Here is a 21,980-nt window from a genome sequence, read left to right as displayed (position 1 = left end):
AAATTCCAAATCCACGTTATTGTGCCTTGCTTTTTTCCACAGGCCAGCTGAAAGTAGATGTACTAACGTAGATATTATGGGGGGTGGGGCATCCTCACTTTCCTGTTTATTATAGCTTGAAGTGATGTCATTATATATTTACCCCTTTATTAGAAATATTTATTGACACTGTAAAAAATGAAGTTTATTTACGTGAAGAATACTTCAGTTTTTATAAACTTCTTATTTGCCTTTATAAGAAAGAAAAATTATAACCACAAAAGAACAAAATTTGGAAATTTTGAGTTAAGTTTTCTAAGTTTATTACCATTCAGTTTTCTGTTTTGTGTTTTTGACTTATTTGACACTGTGTTTATGTAATAAAAGGAACAAACTATTCATATAACTTTTCATGCTGCAACTTCCATGTGTTTTTCCAGTAATAAATATTTTCTTCTCTGTGTATAGGGAAGATACTTAGATATCTGTGTATGATAGGAAGGTAGGCAGGATGAAAACTTATAGCTATGGCTTATATCCTAGGCTTAGAGATTAAAAATCAGGATAGGGAAGTGAAGAAGTAAAGGAATGCTAGGGTGAAGTAGATAAGCAATCTGAAGGTAAGACATTCATTCATCAGGTGTTTACTGTGTACTTTCTCATTACCAAATTCTGAGCTGGAATTTGGAAATAAAGAGGCAGTAGAGCACAGACTTTTAAGATCCAAAGTGAGGCAGACCTGGATTCAAACTAGTCTCTCTGCTTATTCACAGTATACTCTGGATAAGTTACTTAACTTCTTTGAGCTTTGGTTTCCTCGTTATTCAGCAAACACTTTTTAAGTGCCTTCAGTATGCCCAGTGCTGTACTAGGCACAGGAGATGTATAAGTGAGTGAAATAATGAGGTCTTTTGCTCTTTTCTAAGCTCATAGACCGCATCTCTAAAGTCGGTATATTAATCTCCTATAGTTGTCTGAGTATTAAATGAAATAATGCATTTAAACCTTAGCACGTAGTAAAACACTCAGTAAATGTTAACTAATATTAATATACTAAAGCACATAAGACATGGCTGCTGGTCTCAAAGAACTCACTATCTGGTCAGGAAGATTGACTTGTAAAAACGTATTTGTAGTATATACGTTTTGTAATAAACATGTAAAAGTAGTACTGATGTAGGCAAGGGCACAGTCTGTCTGTTTAGATGACTCAAAATAGGATTACAAAATACACCTAGTGCATGTAGCTGAACTATTACTTACTCTAGTACTGAAGAACAAGTTAAGGAAAATAGCCCACTAGTTTGATACAATAGTATTCCTCGCTGCTTTGTAAAGTTTTATTTAAAGACACCTTTGCTTCAAATGTCTAATCTAATCCTATGCTGGTCTGTAAAGTAATTAGAATTGATACTTTCTATTGATATTTATACTTAAGGCGTAAAAAAAAAATCTTTCCCTAATTATTTTCTGGGTATCATTCTTAAGAAAAGAGAACTTCTTTTTCTGAGAATCTTCTAATTGTCAAAGTTTGGAGTATTACTTTCAGTTCTTTCAGGTAACTTGATATTTTTATGTGTAGAAACTTAGAAAAATTGTTTTAGAATTTGTAAGTAGAAAATTGTTTTGAAATTTGTGACAAGATTTACAGTATTTTTCAAGATCTTAAAAATAATGGAAAAGGAAGGAAAAGCAATGTGGTCTAATCCAAAGGAGCTCTGATTAAGACTGGAATCTTGATTTCTTACCACTTTGATTTCTTGAAGTTCAGAATCTCTATTTCTTGCCATTTTGTTATCCACCAACGAATTTCTTGCCGTACCTATTCTTCAGTGTCTTCATCTGTAAAATGTTCAAAACAAGGAAAGGTACTATTTCACAAGGATTATATAAAAATAATTAAGGTAATGCAAAGCACAAGGCAAGAAACATACTAACACTGTGTGATACTAAAAGTACTTAGTAAGATGTGCATAAATTTCTGCCTATGATGATCATGGAAAGCTTCTAAAAGGAGATATTTGAGTTGAGCTAGAGAGATAAGTAGCGATAGTACAATTAAAAGTATCTGTCACAACAAGGATGATTGTCTTACTAACCAGATTAGCTTTCCTGAGGGAGAATATACTGATAACAGTTCTACTTTACTGTATTAAATCCAAGGTGATCCAAATATCTCCAAAAGAGAGCCAAATGCCATTTATTCATTTTGATGGCCTTGCAAAGGATAATGCTCAGATCACATAGCTGTCACATTCAATAGAAACACCAGCATATCTCAAGAAAGAAAACAAAAAGAAAAGCATACATGAGAATAGACTAAAAGAACATTTAAGAAGTTATTGAACCCTCTTAAAGTAGCTAATTGACAAATCAGTTGAATATCTCAGATGAGATCTCATCTAATGTCTCAAAGAGTACTGTTGCTTAAAATCTTCTTGCCAAAGTAGATGTCTCTGAAAGATTGTTTCTAGACGTGACATACCAGTATTTTATTACTACCCCTTCTGATTTGACCTTCAAGGTTTGCAAGAAAGAACACTATGTAAACAATTTGAAAAACAGGAACTTAAGTAGATTTTTTAAAATTCTATTATGTTTCATTTGTGCCATTTTATTACAAATTAGGGTAGAAGGAAACTACTGTATAAGCACACTTGGAAAAGAAGATGACGCTTTTTAGTATCTACTATGTGCTAAATATTATATATTCTTTCATATAGTTTATATAGATTGACTCACTCATTATCTTACCAAACTATCAACAAACCTGTTTAGGAATTATCTTCATTTTATAGGTAAGGTAACTGAGGGTCAGAAGGGGTTAAGTAATTTGCCCAGTGTTTCTCAACTAGTTAGTGGCAGAACTGGAAATGGAAACCAGATCTTTTTTTTTCCCCCAAAGCCCATATTGCTTTTATGATATGATATGTCGTTATAGCAGATTACTTTGGAATCTAATTTATTGTCAGATGTTTTTCAAAAGAATGAAAAATACTATTTAGATTTTTGTGCAATAATGAACTTGGAAAAATGTGAAGACTAAATATGTAAAACTTAGGTATAGCTGTGGTTGACTTTAAGTAAACTTCAATTCAGTTATCAATTCAAAAAACTGCCCGAAGTCAAATATAAGTGAAGTACTTTGGGAATAAAAAGAGATTAAGTAATTTTTATAGAAGGATTTCAGGAAGGCTTCACATAGGAAATGACATTTGAGCAGGATTTATTTGACCATGGAACCCTTTTTTATTGAATATTTCTTAATATCTCTCAGCACGGTGGTATTCTGGGGGACTGTTTGGGAAATCCTGTGCTAAATACGAGATCCTGCGGAACATGAGAAGAGAAGGAAGGCTGGAACCAAACTGTGAATCACTGGCTGTCATGCTAGAGTTTGAAACTTATGATTTTGCCATTGACAGAGGCATAAGATTATAATATCTGTTTCAGATAATTCTGGCAGTTGTATGTAGGATGGATTAGAAGGCTGTATAGTTTGGGCAGAATTAAGATTTTAAACCAATTCTGAATATACCTACAAAAACTATGTTTTTACCAATAGACCACATTGCCTTATGAGACTTATGAAATTGTTTTATAGTTAAAAAGTAATATCTACATTTAGCTTATTACTATTTAAACTATCCTCTACGTATGTAGGAAGCACCAACCTTTTAGCCTTATCATATGAGAATAAATTTATATATTAACTCCCAAAATAAAATGCCTCTTACATCCCTATTTTGACTATGATTATAGAAATATGAAACCATAGTCACCTAGTTCAGTCCCTTCATTTTACAAATGGGAGTCCAAGGCTAAGATAAATGAAGTGACTTATTCAAAGTCATGTACTGAGGCAGTAATGAGGTGGTAGAAAAATCTAGAATCCCCCAACTGCAGCCCTTGGCTTTTTCTGTTAGAGGTTCTCTTTACTATGTTTGGGCAATTGAATGAGTCCATTACAAACTGCAAATGCCGAAATCCCATTACCTATTACCACCATAGGTTCCCACTCACTGGGGCTTTATCCACAAATCCCTACCTGATCTCCCACCCTAATAAACTGTTCGTGACCACAGGTGAGCTGAGTGCCTTTCTCCTAGAGTGAAAGACTTGAGCTCCCTCTGCGCATTCAATGTGAAGCTAATAATTATTCTAGCGGGTTAGTATGGAATTCTTTCTTCATCTTTTAAATATCTTTTATTTTTAAACAATATCAAACTTACAGAAAAGCTGCAAGAACGATAAAAAGAACTTTTCCACCTGAACCACTTGAAAGTATACTGTCAACCTGTTGAAGCATGATGACTTATGATAGTGTCTATTAGACTTCTCCATTGTAAAGTTATTCTCTGTCCCTTCATAATTAATAAGAACTTTGTAGTAAAGTACTCTGAGACTTACGAAAATACTCTTAATTATTAAACTTTGAATTTATTTTTTATTTCTATGGACTCTCTCTTGTATTCCTATTTTATTCAATGAGTTATGATGTTACTATCATGGTTTATTTTGGTATAAAAATTGTCTCAGATTTGGCAAGTGGAGCACTTTCAGGCCGGTGTCTGTGTCCTTTTGACCTGTTCCCATCGTTCTTTGAATATCTCTTACTTTTTGGCACAAGAAGATGTTCTTGGCTCATCTTGTTCTTTCCCTGATCCAGGCCTGATCTCCATGGAGGCTTGGTTTCTTTGAGTGGAGAATGGAATTTAGAAACCAGATCCACGTACTAGATATGTGATTACATGTGTCTCTCCTTTATTAGACTGAGCTCTTTGAGGTCAGGAATAGGGTGTCTTTTCATCTTTGAATGATGAATGAATGTCTCATCCAATGGCTGTCATTCAGTCGGTGTTCAATAAGTATTGGATTGGCCAAAAAGTTTGTTCGTGTTTGTCTGTGAAATCTTACAAACAAACCCGAACGAACATTTTGGCTAACCCAATACTTGCTAGAAAATAAACTCGTCAGTTATTTGGAACTCCTCTCCATGTTTTGGCTTAATCCAAGGAATAGACCATAAGGAATGAGTCTATTCCTTAGTGGAGAATGTTCGCTCTGAAGAAATATTGTAAGTCAGTCTCCCTCATTATCAAAATAATTATTGTATATCTACAGTTTCCAAGGTCCCACACTACAGTCCCATCCCACTTAATTTGCCCTCTTTACCTCTCTGTTTCATCTATCTTCAGATCTTTCCACACAGGCATCTTAATGCCAAGTCACAGAACAAAAAATTGTTTTTCTACTTTGCTCAAGATACTTTTCTTTTTACTGATAAACAAAAGCACAACATGCTTTTTTCCTAGGCTATAGGCTCCTTAAGGATAAATACCAGGTCTCAGTTTACACACAGCATATTTCTGTGATGCTTTAGCAGGGAGAAAACACTAATAATATTTTTATAGTCTTTGGAGTTTGAAGATCGAAAAAATTATTAAATATGGAAAGATATGAAAATTCCTTGTAAAAATATTTTTAGATGAAAATTGCAGGGAGTGTAAAAGTATGCATTCTATTATCTTTTTATTTAAAAAATGACTTATCTTAAAATATGCATAGAAAAAAGGTTATGTGGACACCTCTAGCTTCAAGAAAGCCTGGGAAATCAAGATTTTATAGCTGGACATATTGCCAGCCTAATAAAATCAGTCTTCTATAAAGACAGAGGCAAGAATAGATACTGAGTAGGCCACTAGCAGGGTCTGCTTCAGATTCCTAGGGGAGAATCAGAATGTATAGGGTCGAGGTGCTTGTGAAGAGAAGAAAATTCATTTGAAAAATCCCCATTGCACTTCCAGTGCATACATTCTTATCCAGCATTTGTTATGTTTAACATACTCCCTGAACAATCCATTTCTTTTGACTTCTCTATGCTGATGAGTCATAAATCTGTTAATTCAGCTCAGTTTTTTCTTCTAAGGTTTAGACCCAGATATCCAACTCCTGCTAGAGATCTCCACTTGGATATCTAACTGGCACCTCAAACTCGAAACATATCCAGAAATGAAGTCAACATTTTTATCCCCTGTCTTTCTTTTCATATTATTCTTTAACACAACAAACAATTTCACTATGCACCCAACTGCCTAAGTCATAAACCAGGCTATCATTGATTTTTCCCAACTTATACTAACTCACATATCAAATTAATTATCAGTCTAAGCCCTAAATATTTCCCTAATCTCTCCATTTTTCTCCTTTCCCAGTAACACTACCCTAGTTCAGGCCCCATGTCTCACCTAGGTCACTGCAATACTTTGTCAGTGGTCTGTTTTCCATCAGTCTTGCCTCCTCCTAATTCATTCTCCACCTAACATAACGGGGACATCTTTCTAATACATGAGTGATCATTTTGAGCTACTGCTGAAACTTTCATTCACTTTGCATTGTTCTTAGGATAAAGTCCAACTCCTTAACATGACTTGAAAAGCCAGACTTGACCTCTGCTTACCTTTCTGACTTCATTTTTCCCACTCTTCTCTCCAACAATATATTCTAGACAGCATTACTTTTTTCTAGTCCCCAGAATGTAAGCTATGACCATTACTGTCTTCCACCTTCTCTTTTTTTTTTTTTTTTGCGGTACGCGGGCCTCTCACTGTTGTGGCCTCTCCTGTTGCGGAGCACAGGCTCCGGACGCGCAGGCTCAGCGGCCATGGCTCACGGGCCCAGCCGCTCCGCGGCACGTGGGATCTTCCCGGACCGGGGCACGAACCCGTGTCCCCTGCATCGGCAGGCGGACTCTCAACCACTGTGCCACCAGGGAAGCCCCCACCTTCTCTTAATGTTTGTTATTATTAATAATGCTTGTCCTATTAATACTTAAGTTATAAAATTAAACAGTAAATCCTCCAAAAAGTCTTTTTTTTCTTCCAGTTTTGTTGAGACATAATTGACATACAGCACTGTATAAGTTTAAGGTGTACAGCATAATGATTTGACTTACATACAACATGAAACGATTACCACAGTAAATTTAGTGAATATCCATCATCTCATATAGATACAACATTAAAGAAATAAAAAAAAATGTTTTTTCCTTGTGACAAGAACTCTTAGGATTTACTGTCTTACCAACTTTTATATATAACGTATAGCAGTGTTAATTATATTTCTCATGTACATTACATCCCTAGTCCATGGAAGTCTTCTGATCTGCATAAGTTTGGATTAGGTGGCCTTCCTATGTGCTTAGAAAATACTCTGTTCAGTCCCTGTCAGAGTTAAAATACTACATTTTAACTGCCTGGTTACTTACACCTCTCTTTACTAGATTGTAATTGCAGTGAGGGCAGGGATCGTGCCTTTCTTGTTCACGATTATAGCAGCATGGCTGCAATTATTGATTCAGGTGGGCAATCAGTCTCTAGTAGGCTTTCATCTAATACTGTGTTTACTTAGCTTTATTGTAGAATACTAGGTCGAGGATACAGCAAGTGTAATGTTTTCATCTCATCGGGAGATTCAGCGCTATCCTTATACACAGCTTCTTTTGCCCTCTTATCTACATAAGTTGTGTACATCTGCCAGGGATGAGAGCTAAGTGTAGTGGAAGCCACTGTAACATGCAGAAGCTACAGCCCCTTTTTATTTCTTTTTTTTTTCCCCTACCATTCTTTATAATAGGCATCTTTTATACTGTTCTAATGCAGGCCCGAAAAAGCAGACACAACATTCCCCATTTATCTTAACTGTTGTATTCAAGGCTGGAAGACTTGAGGTCATACGCAGCCAGGCCTACATCATCCCAGGCTGGATATTAGTTAACCCTTTACTCAGACCATGATGTCCCCAGGATCTAGTACAATGCTCAATACATATTTCTTGGATTCCATTTAATAGAGAGACCACAAATAGTAGGCAGGAGTCATAGCAGGGCCTTATAAGAGTGTCCACCTAAAACATCAGGGTATAGAAAGGTTGAAAGTGAAAGTATGGAAAAATATATATACCATGCAAACACTAAGCAAAAGAAATATGGTATAGTTATTTTAATATCATACAAAATAGACTTTAAGGGGAAAGTATGTCTATTGATAGAGAAGGATTACTTTGTAGTATTAAAAATATTCAATTCAGAAAATTGTATTAATTTAAAACTTGTATGTACCTTTAATATATATAATACCTCAACATATATAATGAAAAAAAGACTGAACTAGAAGAAAAAATAGAATAATCTTTGGGGATTTTAATACACAACTCTCAGTAACTCAAGAAGATATAGAAGATTTAAACTGCTTGATTAAAAAACTTGAGCTATAGAGCAAATGTAAAATACTGCACCCAACAATTGCAGAAACACTTTGTTTTTCCACATTTACAAAAATTGACCATATACTTGCTCATACAGTAAGTCTTAACAAATTTCAAAGGACTGTAATCAGAATATAATTTCTGACTGTAATGCAGTTACGTTAGAATTTAAGTAATATAATTTTAAATAATATAGATCAAAGAAATATAGAAATTTCCAGTCATAGAAATTGGAAAATATTTTGAATTGAATCAATGAAAATAAATACATGTTAAAACTTGGGGGACCTTCTGGTGGTCCAGTGGGTAAGACTCCATGCTTCCAATGCAGGGGGTCCAGGTTTGATCCCTGGTCAGGGAACTAGAACCCGCATGCATGCCGCAACTAAGAGCCCACATGCCGCAACTAAGAAGTCCGCATGCCACAACTAAAGATGCCGCACACCTCAACGAAGATCCCATGTGCAGCAACCAAGACCCAGAGCAGCCAAAATAAATAAATAAATAAATAAATATATATATATGTATATAAAAGAATAGCCACATTAAAAAATGTAGCTATTGGATTCAGCAAAATTCATATTTGGAGGGAAATATCTAGCCTTAAAATGTGTGTACCAGGAAAAAAAGGCTAAAAAAGGAAACAAACAAAAAAAAAACCATATAGCGTATATTTCAAGAAGTGAAAGATAAAACCAAAAAGGAATACAATACAAAACAAATATACTATGGGGAGAATCAGCAAAGCCAAAAGTTGCTCTTTAAACAGACAAGTAAAATTAACATACCCTTGGTGAATTTGATCAAGAGAGGAAAAGGCAAGCACAAACAATATCAGATATGAAGGGACTTCCATGGTGGTCCAGTGGTTAAGAATCCGTCTTGCAGTGAGGGGGTTGCCAGTTTGATCCCTGGTCGGGGAACTAAGATCCCACATGCCATGGGGCAACTAAGCCTCCGCACCACAACTACTGAGGATGTGCATCACAGCTAGAGAGCACGCGTGCCACAACTAATGAGCCCATGTGCTCTGCAGCCTGCGCACCACAACTAGAGAGCCTGTGCACCTCAACTAATGAGCCCGCGCACTGTGAGATCTCACATGCCACAGCTAGCGAGCTCGTGCGTCACAATGAAAGGTCCCACGTGCCGCAACTAAGACCTGACGCAGCCAAAAAATAAATAAATATTAAAAAAAGAAGAAATGAAAAAGTGATATCACATCAAGTCCTGGCGACATTAAAAAGTTAATTGAATATTATGAACAACTTTATGCCAATAAATTTACATTTTTCATTTTAATTTTTTTAAATGGACAAATTCCTAAAGAAAGTATAACCTGTAGAAACTTACAGAGAATACAAAACCTGAATTGTCCTATAACAATGAAAAGTGGTTCAATAAGTAGTCAGAAATTTGTGTGCAAATATGACTTTGCTAGAATGTTTACCACACATTAAAAGAAGAAATAATTCCAGTCTTACACAGATTCTCATAGTGAATCGAACAAAAAGAAGAGATACTCTCCAACTCATGTATGAGGCAAGCAAAACTTTAATACCAGTAAGGAGAGTTTGAAAGAGTTAAAATAACAGGCAGAAGTCCTAGGCAAAATATTTCCAAACCAAATCAGCCAATATAAACAAAAATAGGATAAAGCATCATGACTAAATTAGATATATCCCAGGAGTATCAAGTTGGTTAGACTATTAATCAGTATTAGAAAATTATATTAAAAGATTAAAGGACAAAAATTTATGATTATCTCGAGATACAGAAAAAGTATTTGATAAAATATATTAATTCATGATTTTTAAAAACTCTTAGCAAACTAGAAATAAAAGAGGGCTTCTTAATCTGATAAAGATTATTTAAAAAAATTTTTTTTCATCCTACACTCAACGTAACAGTGATGAACCATTGAAAGCTTTCTCTTTGAGACTGAGCATGAGATAGCAGTACTTGTTATCACCAGTTCTATTCATATTGTACTGGAGGACCAGGCCCACTCAGTTAAGCAAGAAAAAGAAATTAAAATTATTGAATTAAAAAGGGTGAGACAAAACTGTAAATATTCACAAGTGATATACAAATGTATATAGGGAAAACCTAAAGACTCTACAAATAAATTATTAGAAGAGATTTTAAAAGGTAAAGTCACATTATATAAAAGCAGTTTGCAAAAAAATGGTTGAATTTATATATAATAGCATCAAACAGGTAGAAAATGACATTTAAAAATTACTACTTATGATAATCATCTAAAAATATTTATGAAGTACCTAGGAGTAAATCTAGCATAAATGTCTAAGACCTATATATGGAAGAAATTATAAAACACATTTACAGACATGGAAGAATATATAAATGAATAAATAGCTATACCATTATTACAAGACACAGACAACACTAATTTAATCTTAAAATTAAGAATTTACGGTCATAAAAAGACACCATAAAGAGAGTGAACATATAACACTATAGAGTGGAATAAGATATTCGCAACACGTATAATCAAGCAAAGACTAGTATATGAAAAGACCTACAAACCAATAAAAAAAGTAGGAGACCCAGTAGAAAAATGGATGAGACCTTTCACAAAAGATTATATCCAAATGGCCGATAAACATACGAAGTGGTATTCAATCTATATTAGTCATCATGGAAATGAAAATTGAAAACACAATGAAATACCACTACATACTCAACAGAATGGCTAAAATAAAAAAGACTTTATAGTACCGAGGGCTGACTAGCAAGGCTATTAAGCAACACTCATACACTGCACATGGGAGTGTTAATCGGTATAACCACCTTGGAAAAGAGTTTGTAAAAACTACTAAACTTGAGTTTATGCATACGCTATGATCCAGCAGCTTGGCTCCTAGGCATATGCCCAGTAGAAATCCCTGAACGTGTACACCAAAAATTACATACACACACACACACACACACACACATTTTTTAACATCTTTATTGGAGTATAATTGCTTTACAATGTTGTGTTAGTTTCTGCTGTATAACAAAGTGAATCAGCTATATGTATACATATATCCCCATAGCCCCTCCCTCTTGCATCTCCCTCCCACCCTCCCTATCCCACCTCTCTAGGTGGTCACAAAGCACCGAGCTGATCTCCCCATGTGATGCAGCTGCTTCCCACTAGCTATCTATTTTACATTTAGTAGTGTATATATATCAATGCTACTCTCTCACTTTGTCCCAGCTTACCCTTCCCCCTCCCCATGTCCTCAAGTCCGTTCTCTACGTCTGCATCTTTATTCCTGTCCTGCCCCAGGTTCATCAGAACCATTGGTTTTTTTAGATTCCATATATATGTGTTAGCATACGGTATTTGTTTTCCTCTTTCTGACTTACTTCACTGTATGACAGACTCTAGGTCCATCCATCTCACTACAAATAACTCAATTTCGTTTCTTTTTATGGCTGAGTAATATTTCATTGTATATGTGTGCCACATCTTCTTTATCCATTCATCTGTCGATGGACACTTAGGTTGTTTCCATGTCCTGGCTATTGTAAATAGTGTTGCAGTGAATATTGTGGTATATGACTTCTTGAATTATGGTTTTCTCAGGGTATATGCCCAGTAGTGGGATTGCTGGGTCATGTGGTAATTCTATTTTTAGTTTTTTAAGAAACCTCCATTCTGTCCTCCATAGTGGCTGTATCAATTTACATTCCCATCAGCAGTGCAAAAGGGTTCCCTTTTCTCCACCCCGTCTCCAGCATTTATTGTTTGTAGATTTCTTGATGATGGCCATTCTGACCCATGTGAGGTGACACCTCATTTTGGTTTTGATTTGCTTTTCTCTAATGATGAGTAATGTTGGGCATCCTTTCAGTTGAAAGACTGGTGCCTTTCAACCTGTATATCTTCTTTGGAGAAACATCTGTTTAGATCTTCTGCTCATTTTTGGATTAGGTTGTTTGTTTTTTCGATATTGAGCTTCATGGGCTGCTTGTATCTTTTGGGGATTAATCCTTTGTCAGTTGCTTCATTTGCAAATATTTTCTCCCATTCTGAGGGTTGTCTTTTCATCTTGTTTATGGTTTCCCTTGCCATGCAAAAGTTTTTAAGTTTCATTAGGTCCCATTTGTTTATTTTTGTTTTTATTTCCATTACTCTAGGAACTGGGTCAAAAAGGATCTTGCTGTGATTTATGTCAAAGAGTGTTCTTCCTATGTTATATATGTTTATAGCAGGATTATTATAAATAGCTAAAACTTAGACCCCAATGTCCATCAGCAGTAGAATGGATATATAAAATATACATATTTAAATAATGGAATATTAGATAGCAGTGAACACTGATATACCACAGCTCGTATAACAAGTTGAATGAGGCTCACAAGCACAATACTGAGTAAAAGAAGCTTGACACAAGTTTATAAAACAGTTCCATTTATATTGAGGTTCAAAACAGGCAAAACTGAACTCTAATGTGAGAAGTCAGCATAGTGGTAACCCTCGGGGTAGAGAAGGGTATAGAACTTGAGAGTGGTATGAAGTTGATTTATGGTATTCTGCCAAAGTTCAGTTTTCTGATCTACGAAGTCAAAAATTGCAAAGATATTTGTTTTGTGATAATCCTCAAACAGTGTTTATGTTTTGAGCACTTTGTGTGTATGTGTTATATTTTAATTTTAAAAGTTTTTTAAAGTTGAAACAGGAACAAGTAAGTAAGAAAATGACAGACAACCGAATAAAAAAATAGGTTTGAACAATAGCAGATATCAATTGGCCAGTGAACATAACATACAGTGTTCAACCTGTAATCGGAGAAATACATATTAAAAACCACATAGACTGACAAAAATTTAGAAGTCTGACAATATCATGTTTTGAGTACGTGGCATAAAAGAAACAGTCAGAATACACATTGGTTGTAGTAAAGGTTGGTATAACCACTTTGGAAAACAGTTTGACATTTTTAGTAATTTTGATAATAATATACCCTCTGACCCAGCAGTTACATTCCTAGGTACATACCCTGGAGAAACTTCTGTATGTGTGTATTAGAATATATGCATAAAAATGTTCATAGAAGTGAAAACTGGAAATAACCTCAAAATGTCCATCAACACAAGAATTGGTAAACAAATTGTGGTATTTGTTTATGTGATATCAAAAATGAATGAACTATGGCTACATATACAACATAATTGAATTCTAAAAGAAAACAAAAACAAATGTATGTAACATTATTCTGTTGTAAATTAAAATTTTAAAAACTTATTTAGGAGTGCCTATTTAGGACGCCAGTTTAAGTTAGTAAACATGTAAAGAAAAGCAAGAAAATGTGTTTATTTTAAAAGTCAGGAGAGTGGTTTCCTCTAAGGAGTAGGGGAGAGGGTTGGACTGGGAAGAGATAACATGTGTCTTGACCTGAATGGTACTTTCCCAGTTATTGGCTTTATAAATATTTAAGTTATACATTTATATTCTATGCAGTTTTCTTGTATTTAATATTTCACACTTCTAAAAGTTAAATTTTCCTGCTAGGTTCAGGTTTCCAGGTAGTAGTACCTATCCAGTGCTCAATATAGAAGAGAAAGAGGTTAGTTGTTGGAGCCAAGTCTGGGAAGATGTGGGAGCATATAGAATAAAGAACACAGGGGAGTAGATTAACCTCAGTCAAGAAGAAATGGGCACTTCTTTCTTTAGAAACTAGGAATGGGAGAAAGAATGCAGGGAGAGGATGCACATGAATGCACAAACACTTGGGAGGAGAGTTTAAAAGAGTTCAGATTTATAAGATGGGAAGTAGAATCATTTGCTGAAAGTGAAGCTAACAAGAAGGAAAGGATTTCTAGGGAATATGAGGCAAAAATACAGCATTTGTTCAGGTTTTAGCATATATTTAAAATTTCATGGAACCATTCAGAATTAAAATTGACATGAGACTTCTGATATTATTCACAAGCAGGCTCTTTCCACAAAGGTTAGTATAACTCTTCATTATATAATTATACATCTGTTCTTTAAAATGTAATGAAAGGTAATAAATGTTTACATTTAACCGGGAGGACTATTTTTGTAGGCAAAATATACTTCCTTTGCCAAAGAATCATGATTTTACTAACTTCATTTTCCCTTTCTTCTTCAGGTCATGTATGGAATGTTGGTCTTCACATTAGTAGTCCGATCTATTTATATTGTTACATGGTAAGTAGTTTGGATCATCAAAAGAGTACACTTTGGTGGTAAATCTGTAGCCTGAACTGAAATAACACATAAAACCCAACTCCAGAAGGGATACTGGTAGAAAACTTATAACCCAACATTTATTATGGTATATTGCAAGAAATACTAATTCTTTAAATAAGTTGTTAATAGGCATCACATGAAACCAAGAGTTCTAAAATTAAAGAAATTTGAGGAAAGCTGTGTGTGTTGGCCTCCTTTTGAATATTTATAATGTACACGAGTTTATTAAAGGCCTTGAAAAATCCTACAGTAGAAAAGAAAATAATTGTTTTTGTGTTTCTCAAACTACTTAATTAAGGAACCCTTTTTGCAGAACACCTCTCAAGGAAGACTATTAGTGTCACAGAGAAACAGTATTCCAGAAAGATCATTTAGGAAATAGGCATAATATTTATAGAGTTCATGAAAAATAAAATAAGAAATATTTCATGTGAGTACCTGGCATAGGGCCTGACCACATAACAGATGCTCAGTAAGTAAATAGTATGATTTATGGGTTTGTTCCTGTTTTTTTCTTTTTTAATTAAACTTTTTGTTTTGAGATAATTGTAGAAGCACATGCAATTGTAAGAAATAATAGATTGTCTGTACCCTTTACCAGTTTCCTCTAGTGATAATGTCTTGCAAAACTATAGTACAATATCATAACCAGGATTTGACCCTGACAGAGTCAAGATACAGAACAATTCTATCACTACAAGGATCCCTGTGTGGTCTTTCTGTAGCCACACCCAGTTCCCTCCTACCCCGTTTCCTTACCCCCTGTGCTTAACCCCTAGCAACTACTAATCTGCCCTTCATTTCTCCCATTTTTCAGAGTGTTATATAAATGGAATCACACAGTATATATAACCATTGGGATTGGCCTTTTGCACTCAGCATAATTCACTGGAGATTAATACAAGTTGTTGAGTGTATCAGTAGTTCACCCTTTCTATTGTGAGCAGTATTCCGTGATATGGATGTACCACAGTTTAATCATTCACCTGTTGAATAACATCTGGATTTCCAGATTTTATTTCTAGTTTTTTACTATTACGAATAAAGCTGCTATGAATATTTATTTACAGGTTTTTATGTGAATATAAGTTTTCATTTCTCTGGAATAAATGCCCAGAGTGGAATTTCTAGGTTGTATGATAATCATATGTTTAATTCTTTTTAAAACTTTCAGACTGTTTTTCTTTTTAAATTAATTTATTTTTGGCTGTGTTGGGTCTTCGTTGCTGCACGTGGGCTTTCTCTAGTTGTGGCGAGCGGGGGCTACTCTTCATTGCGGTATGCGGGCTTCTCATTGCGGTGGCATCTCTTGTGGAACATGGGCTCTAGGGCACACAGGCTTCAGTAGTTGTGGCTTGCAGGCTCTAGAGCACAGACTCAGTAGTTGTGGTGCACGGGCTTAGTTGCTCTGTGGCATGTGGGATCTTCCCAGACCAGGGCTCGAACCTGTGTCCCCTGCATTGGCAGGCGGATTCTCAACCACTGCACCACCAGGAAAGCCCAACTTCCAAACAGTTTTCCAGAGTGGCTCTACCATTTTACATTCCCACCAGCAGTGTATGTGTGACCCAGTTTCTCTGCATCCTTGCCAACATTTGGTGTTGTCACTATTTTTTATTTTAGTCATTCTTACAGATATGTACTGATATCTCATTGTAGTTTTAATTCTTGTTTCCCTAGTGGCTAATGATGTTGAACATATTTTCATGTGCTTATTTACCATCTGTATATCCTCTTCAGTGAAACGTCTGTTCATGTCTTTGCCCATTTTCTAATGGGATTGTTTCTCTTTTTTTAATTTGAGTTTTGAGCATTCTTTACATATTCTAGATACTCTTCATCAAATATGTGGCTCACAAATATTTTCTCACAGTCTGTACCTTGTCTTTCATGCTGTTCACAGGGCCTTTCACAGAGCAAAAGTTTTTAATTTTGATGAAGTCAGTTTATCAATTTTCCTTTTACATATCGTGCTTGGGCGTCCAGGCTAAGGACTCAATGCCTAACCCTAGGTTTTCCCATTTTTTACAAAAGTTTTGTATAGTTTTACATTTAAGTTTATGATTTATTTTGAGTTAATTTTTATGTAAGGGGTAAGGAGTAGGTTGAGGTCCATTTTTTAACCTACAGAGGTCCAGCTACTCCAGGACCACTGGTTGAAAAGGCTGTTTATTCACTGAATTGCTTTTGCACCTTTCTCAAAAATTATTTGGGTATATTTGTGTGGATGTATTTTTGAGTTTTTTTATTCTGTTGCATTCATTTAGGTGTCTATCCCTCTACTGGTCCTACTCCCTGATAATTGATTACTCTACCTATAAAATACCTCTTCAAATCATATAGATTGATTCCTCTCACTTCTTTTTCAAAACTGTTTTTGCTATTTGGGTTCCTTTGCCTTTATGTATAAATTTTAGAAGAATAATGTCTATATTTAAAATCTTATTGGCATTTTGATAGGAATTGCATTAAACCTGCCTATCAATTTGTGAAGAATTGACATCTTTACTATGTTAAGTCTTCCAGTATATGAACACAGTGTGTCTTGTGTGCCTCTCCATTTATTTAGATCATCTTTGATTTCTTCCATTAGCATTTTGGAGTTTTGATTTTCTTCTTTTTAATTTTTGAATTTTATTTTATTTTTTTATACAGCAGGTTCTTATTAGTCATCCATTTTATACACGTTAGTGTATACACGTCAATCCCAATCTCTCAATTCATCACACCACCACCACCACCCCCCCACAGGGGGGTAGCACACAGTATTGCTTTAAAGGGTCTGCATGTGCTCACCCAACCTAACCAATCCTGTTCGTGTCCATACATTTGTTCTCTACGTCTGTGTTCCAATTTCTGCCCTGCAAACCAGTTCATCTGTACCATTTTTCTAGGTTCCACATATATGCATTAACATATGATACTTGTTTTTCTCTTTCTAACTTACTTCACTCTGTATGACAGTCTCTAGATCCATCCACATCTCTACAAATGACCCAATTTCGTTCCTTTTCATGGTTGAGTAATATTCCATTGTATATATGTACCACATCTTCTTTATCCATTTGTCTGTCAATGGGCATTTAGGTTGCTTCCATGACCTGGCTATTGAAAATAGTGCTGCAGTGAACACTGGGGTGCACGTGTCTTTTTGAATTATGGTTTTCTCTGGGTATATGCCCAGTAGCACGACTGCTGGGTCATATGGTAATTCTATTTTTAGTTTTTTAAGGAACCTCCATACTGTTCTTCATAGTGGCTGTATCAATTTACATTCCCATCAGCAGTGCAAGAGGGTTCCCTTTTCTCCACACCCTCTCCAACATTTGTTGTTTGTAGATTTTCTGATGATGCCCATTCTAACTGGTGTGAGGTGATACCTCATTGTAGTTTTGATTTGCATTTCTCTAATAATTAGTGATGTTGAGCAGCTTCTTGGTCATCTGTATGTCTTCTTTGGAGAAATGTCTGTTTAGGTCTTCTGCACATTTTTGGATTGGGTTATTTGTTTTTTTAATATTGAGCTGCATGAGCTGTTTATATATTTTGGAGATTACACCTTTGTCTGTTGATTCGTCTGCAAATATTTTCTCCCATTTTGAGGGTTGTCTTTTCGTCTTGTTTATGGTTTCCTTTGCTGTGCAAAAGCTTTTAAGTTTCATGAGGTCCTATTTGTTTATTTTTGTTTTTATTTCCATTACTCTAGGAGGTGGATCAAAAAGGTCTTGCTGTGATTTCTGTCAAAGAGTGTTCTTCCTGTGTTTTCCTCTAAGAGTTTTATAGTGTCCGGTCTTACATTTAGGTCTCTAATCCATTTTGAGTTTATTTTTGTGTATGGTGTTAGGGAGTGTTCTAATGTCATTCTTTTACATGTAGCTGTCCAGTTTTCCCAGCACCACTTATTGAAGGGACTGTCTTTTCTCCATTGTATATCTTTGCCTCCTTTGTCATAGATTAGTTGACGATAGGTGCGTGGGTTTATCTCTGGGCTTTCTATCTTGTTCCATTGATCTATATTTCTGTTTTTGTGCCAGTACCATATTGTCTTGATTACTGTAGCTTTGTAGTATAGTCTGAATTCAGGGAGTCTGATTCCTCCAGCTCCGTTTTTTTCCCTTAAGACTGCTTTGGCTATCCGGGGTCTTTTGTGTCTCCATACAAATTTTAAGACTTTTTTGTTCTATTTCTGTAAAAAATGCCATTGGTAGTTTGATAGGGATTGCATTGAATCTGTAGATTGTTTTGGGTAGTAGGGTCATTTTCACAATATTGATTCTTCCAATCCAAGAACATTGTATATCTCTCCATCTGTTGGTATCATCTTTAATTTCTTTCATCAGTGTCTTATAGTTTTCTGCCTACAGGTTTTTGTCTCCCTAGGTAGGTTTATTCCTAGATGTATTATTCTTTTTGTTGCAGTGGTAAATGGGAGTATTTCCTTAATTTCTCTTTCAGATTCTTCATCATTAGTGTATAGGAGTGCTAGAGATTTCTGTGCATTAATTTTGTATCCTGCAACGTTACCAAATTCATTGATTAACTCTAGTAGTTTTCTGGTGGCATCTTTAGGATTCTCTCTATATAGTATCATGTCATCTGCAAACAGTGACAGTTTTACTTTTTCTTTTCCAATTTGTATTCCTTTTATTTCTTTTTCTTCTCTGATTGCCGTGGTTAGGACTTCCAAAACTACATTGAATAATAGTGGCGAGAGTGGGCAACCTTGTCTTGTTCCTGATCTTAGAGGAAATGCTTTCAGGTTTTCACCATTGAGAATGAAGTTTGCTGTGGGTTTGTCATATATGGCCTTTATTGTGTTAAGGTAGATTCCCTCTATGCCCACTTTCTGGAGAGTTTTTATCATAAATGGGTGTTGAATTTTGTCAAAAGCTTTTTCTGCATCTATTGAGATGATCATATGGTTTTTCTTCTTCAATTTGTTAATATGGTGTATCACATTGATTGATTTGCATATATTGAAGAATCCTTGCATCTGTGGGATAAATCCCACTTGATCATGGTGTATGATCCTTTTAATGTGTTGTTGGATTCTGTTTGCTAGTATTTTGTTGAGGATTTTTACATCTATATTCATCAGTGATATTGCTCTGTAATTTTCTTTTTTGGTAATATCTTTGTCTGGTTTTGGTATCAGGGTGATGGTGGCCTCATAGAATGAGTTTGGGAGTGTTCCTTCCTCTGTAATTTTTTGGAAGAGTTTGAGAAGGAAGGTTGTTAGCTCTTCTCTAAATGTTTGATAGAATTCACCTGTGAAGCCATCTGGTCCTGGACTTGTGTTTGTTGGAAGATTTTTAATCAGAGTTTCAGTTTCATTACTTGCGATTGGTCTGTTCATATTTTCTTTTTCTTCCTTGTGCAGTCTTGAAAGGTTATACGTTTCTAAGAATTTTTCCATTTCTTCCAGGTTGTCCATTTTATTGGCATAGAGTTGCTTGTAGTAGTCTCTAAGGATGCTTTGTATTTCTGCTGTGTCTGTTGTAACTTTTCCTCTTTCATTTCTAATTTTATTGATTTGAGTCCTCTCCCTCTTTTTGTTGATGAGTCTGGCTAATGGTTTATCAATTTTGTTTATCTTCTCAAAGAACCAGCTTTTAGTTTTATTGATCTTTGCTATTGTTTTATTTGTTTCTGTTTCATTTATTTCTGCTCTGATCTTTATGATTTCTTTCCTTCTGCTAACTTTGGGTTTTGTTTGTTCTTCTTTCTCTAGTTCCTTTAGGTGTAAGTTTAGATTGTTTATTTGAGACTTTTCCTTTTATTTGAGGTACGCTTGTATAGCTATAAACTTCCCTCTTAGAACTGCTTTTGCTGCATCCCATACGTTTTGGATCATCGTGTTTTCATTGTCATTTGTCTCTAGGCATTTTTTGATTTCCTCTTTGATTTCTTCAGTGATCTCTTGGTTATTTAGTAATGTATTCTTTAGCCTCCATGTGTTTCTGTTTTTTACGTTTTGTCCCCTGTAATTGATTTCTAATCTCATGGTGTTGTGGTCAGAAAAGATGCTTGATACGATTTCAGTTTTCTTAAATTTACTATGGCTTGATTTGTGACCGAAGATGTGAGGTATCCTGCAGAATGTTCTGTGCGCACTTGAGAAGAAAGTGTAATCTGCTGTTTTTGGTTGGAATGTCCCATAAATATCAATTAAATCTATCTGGTCTGTTGTGTCATTTAATGCTTCTGTTTCCTTATTAATTTTCTGTTTGGGTGATCTGTCCACTGGTCTAAGTGAGGTGTTAAAGTCCCCCACTATTATTGTGTTACTGTCAGTTTCCTCTTTTATAGCTGTTAGCAGTTATATGTATTGTTAGCAGCTGTTAGCAGTTATATGTATTATGTGTATTGAGGTGCTCCTGTGTTGGGTGCATATGTATTTATAATTGTTATGTCTTCTTCTTGGATTGATCCCTTGATCATTATGTAGTGTCCTTCCTTGTCTCTTGTAACATTCTTTATTTTAAAGTCTGTTTTATCTGATATGAGAATTGCTACTCCAGCTTTCTTTTGATTTCCATTTGCATGGAATATCTTTTTCCATCCCCTCACTTTCAGTCTCTATGTGTCCCTAGGTCTGAAGTGGGTCTCTCGTAGACAGCATATATATGGGTCTTGTTTTTGTATCTGTTCAGCAAGCCTTCCGTCTTTTGGTTGGAGCGTTTAATCCATTCACATTTAAGGTAATTATTGATATGTATGTTCCTATGACCATTTTCTTAATTGTTTTGGGTGTGTTTTTGTAGGTCCTTTTCTTGTCTTGTGTCTCCCACTTAGAGAAGTTCCTTTAGCATTTGTTGGAGAGCTGGTTTGGTGGTGCTGAATTCTCTTAGCTTTTGCTTGTCTGTAAAGCTTTTGATTTCTCCATTGAATCTGAAAGAGATCCTTGCTGGGTAGAGTAATCTTGGTTGTAGGTTCTTCCCTTTCATCACTTTAAGTATATCATGCCACTCCCTTCTGGCTTGTAGAGTTTCTGCTGAGAAATCAGCTGTTAACCTTATGGGGGTTCCCTTGTATGTTAATTGTCATTTTTCCCTTGCTGCTTTCAATAATTTTTCTTTGTGTTTCCTTTTTGCCAGTTTGATTACTGTGTGTCTCAGTGTGTTTCTCCTTGGGTTTATCCTGTATGGGACTCTCTGCGCTTCCTGGACTTCGGTGGCTATTTCCTTTCCCATGTTAGGGAAGTTTTTGACAATAGTTTCTTCAAATATTTTCTCGGGTCCTTTCTTTCTCTCTTGTCCTTCTGGGACCCCTATAAACACATTGTTGTGTTTAATGTTGTCCCAGAGGTCTCTTAGGCTGTCTTCATTTCTTTTCGTTCTTTTTTCTTTATTCTGTTCTGCAGCAGTGAATTCCACCATTCTGTCTTCCAGGTCACTTATCTGTTCTTCTGCCTCAGTTATTCTGCTATTGATTCCTTCTAGTGTATTTTTCACTTCAGTTATTGTATTGTTCATCTGTGTTTGTTTGTTCTTTAATTCTTCTA

The 21,980-nt window shown here is 35.3% G+C and overlaps 1 protein-coding gene across 1 annotated transcript in view; it reads left to right on the top strand.

The window, feature by feature from the left end:
- Positions 1-21,980, top strand: part of ACER3 (alkaline ceramidase 3) — a 183,372-nt gene that overhangs the window by 125,331 nt on the left and 36,061 nt on the right. The window contains exon 7 of the mRNA XM_060018226.1: positions 14,376-14,434. Coding sequence (XP_059874209.1) covers positions 14,376-14,434 — 59 coding nt within the window. The remainder of the gene's footprint in view (positions 1-14,375; positions 14,435-21,980) is intronic.

Source organism: Delphinus delphis, chromosome 8, assembly GCF_949987515.2.
Source record: "Delphinus delphis chromosome 8, mDelDel1.2, whole genome shotgun sequence".
Taxonomy (NCBI): domain Eukaryota; kingdom Metazoa; phylum Chordata; class Mammalia; order Artiodactyla; family Delphinidae; genus Delphinus; species Delphinus delphis.
Note: the sequence above shows the minus strand (reverse complement) of the source record. Positions and strands in the feature narration are given on the sequence as shown.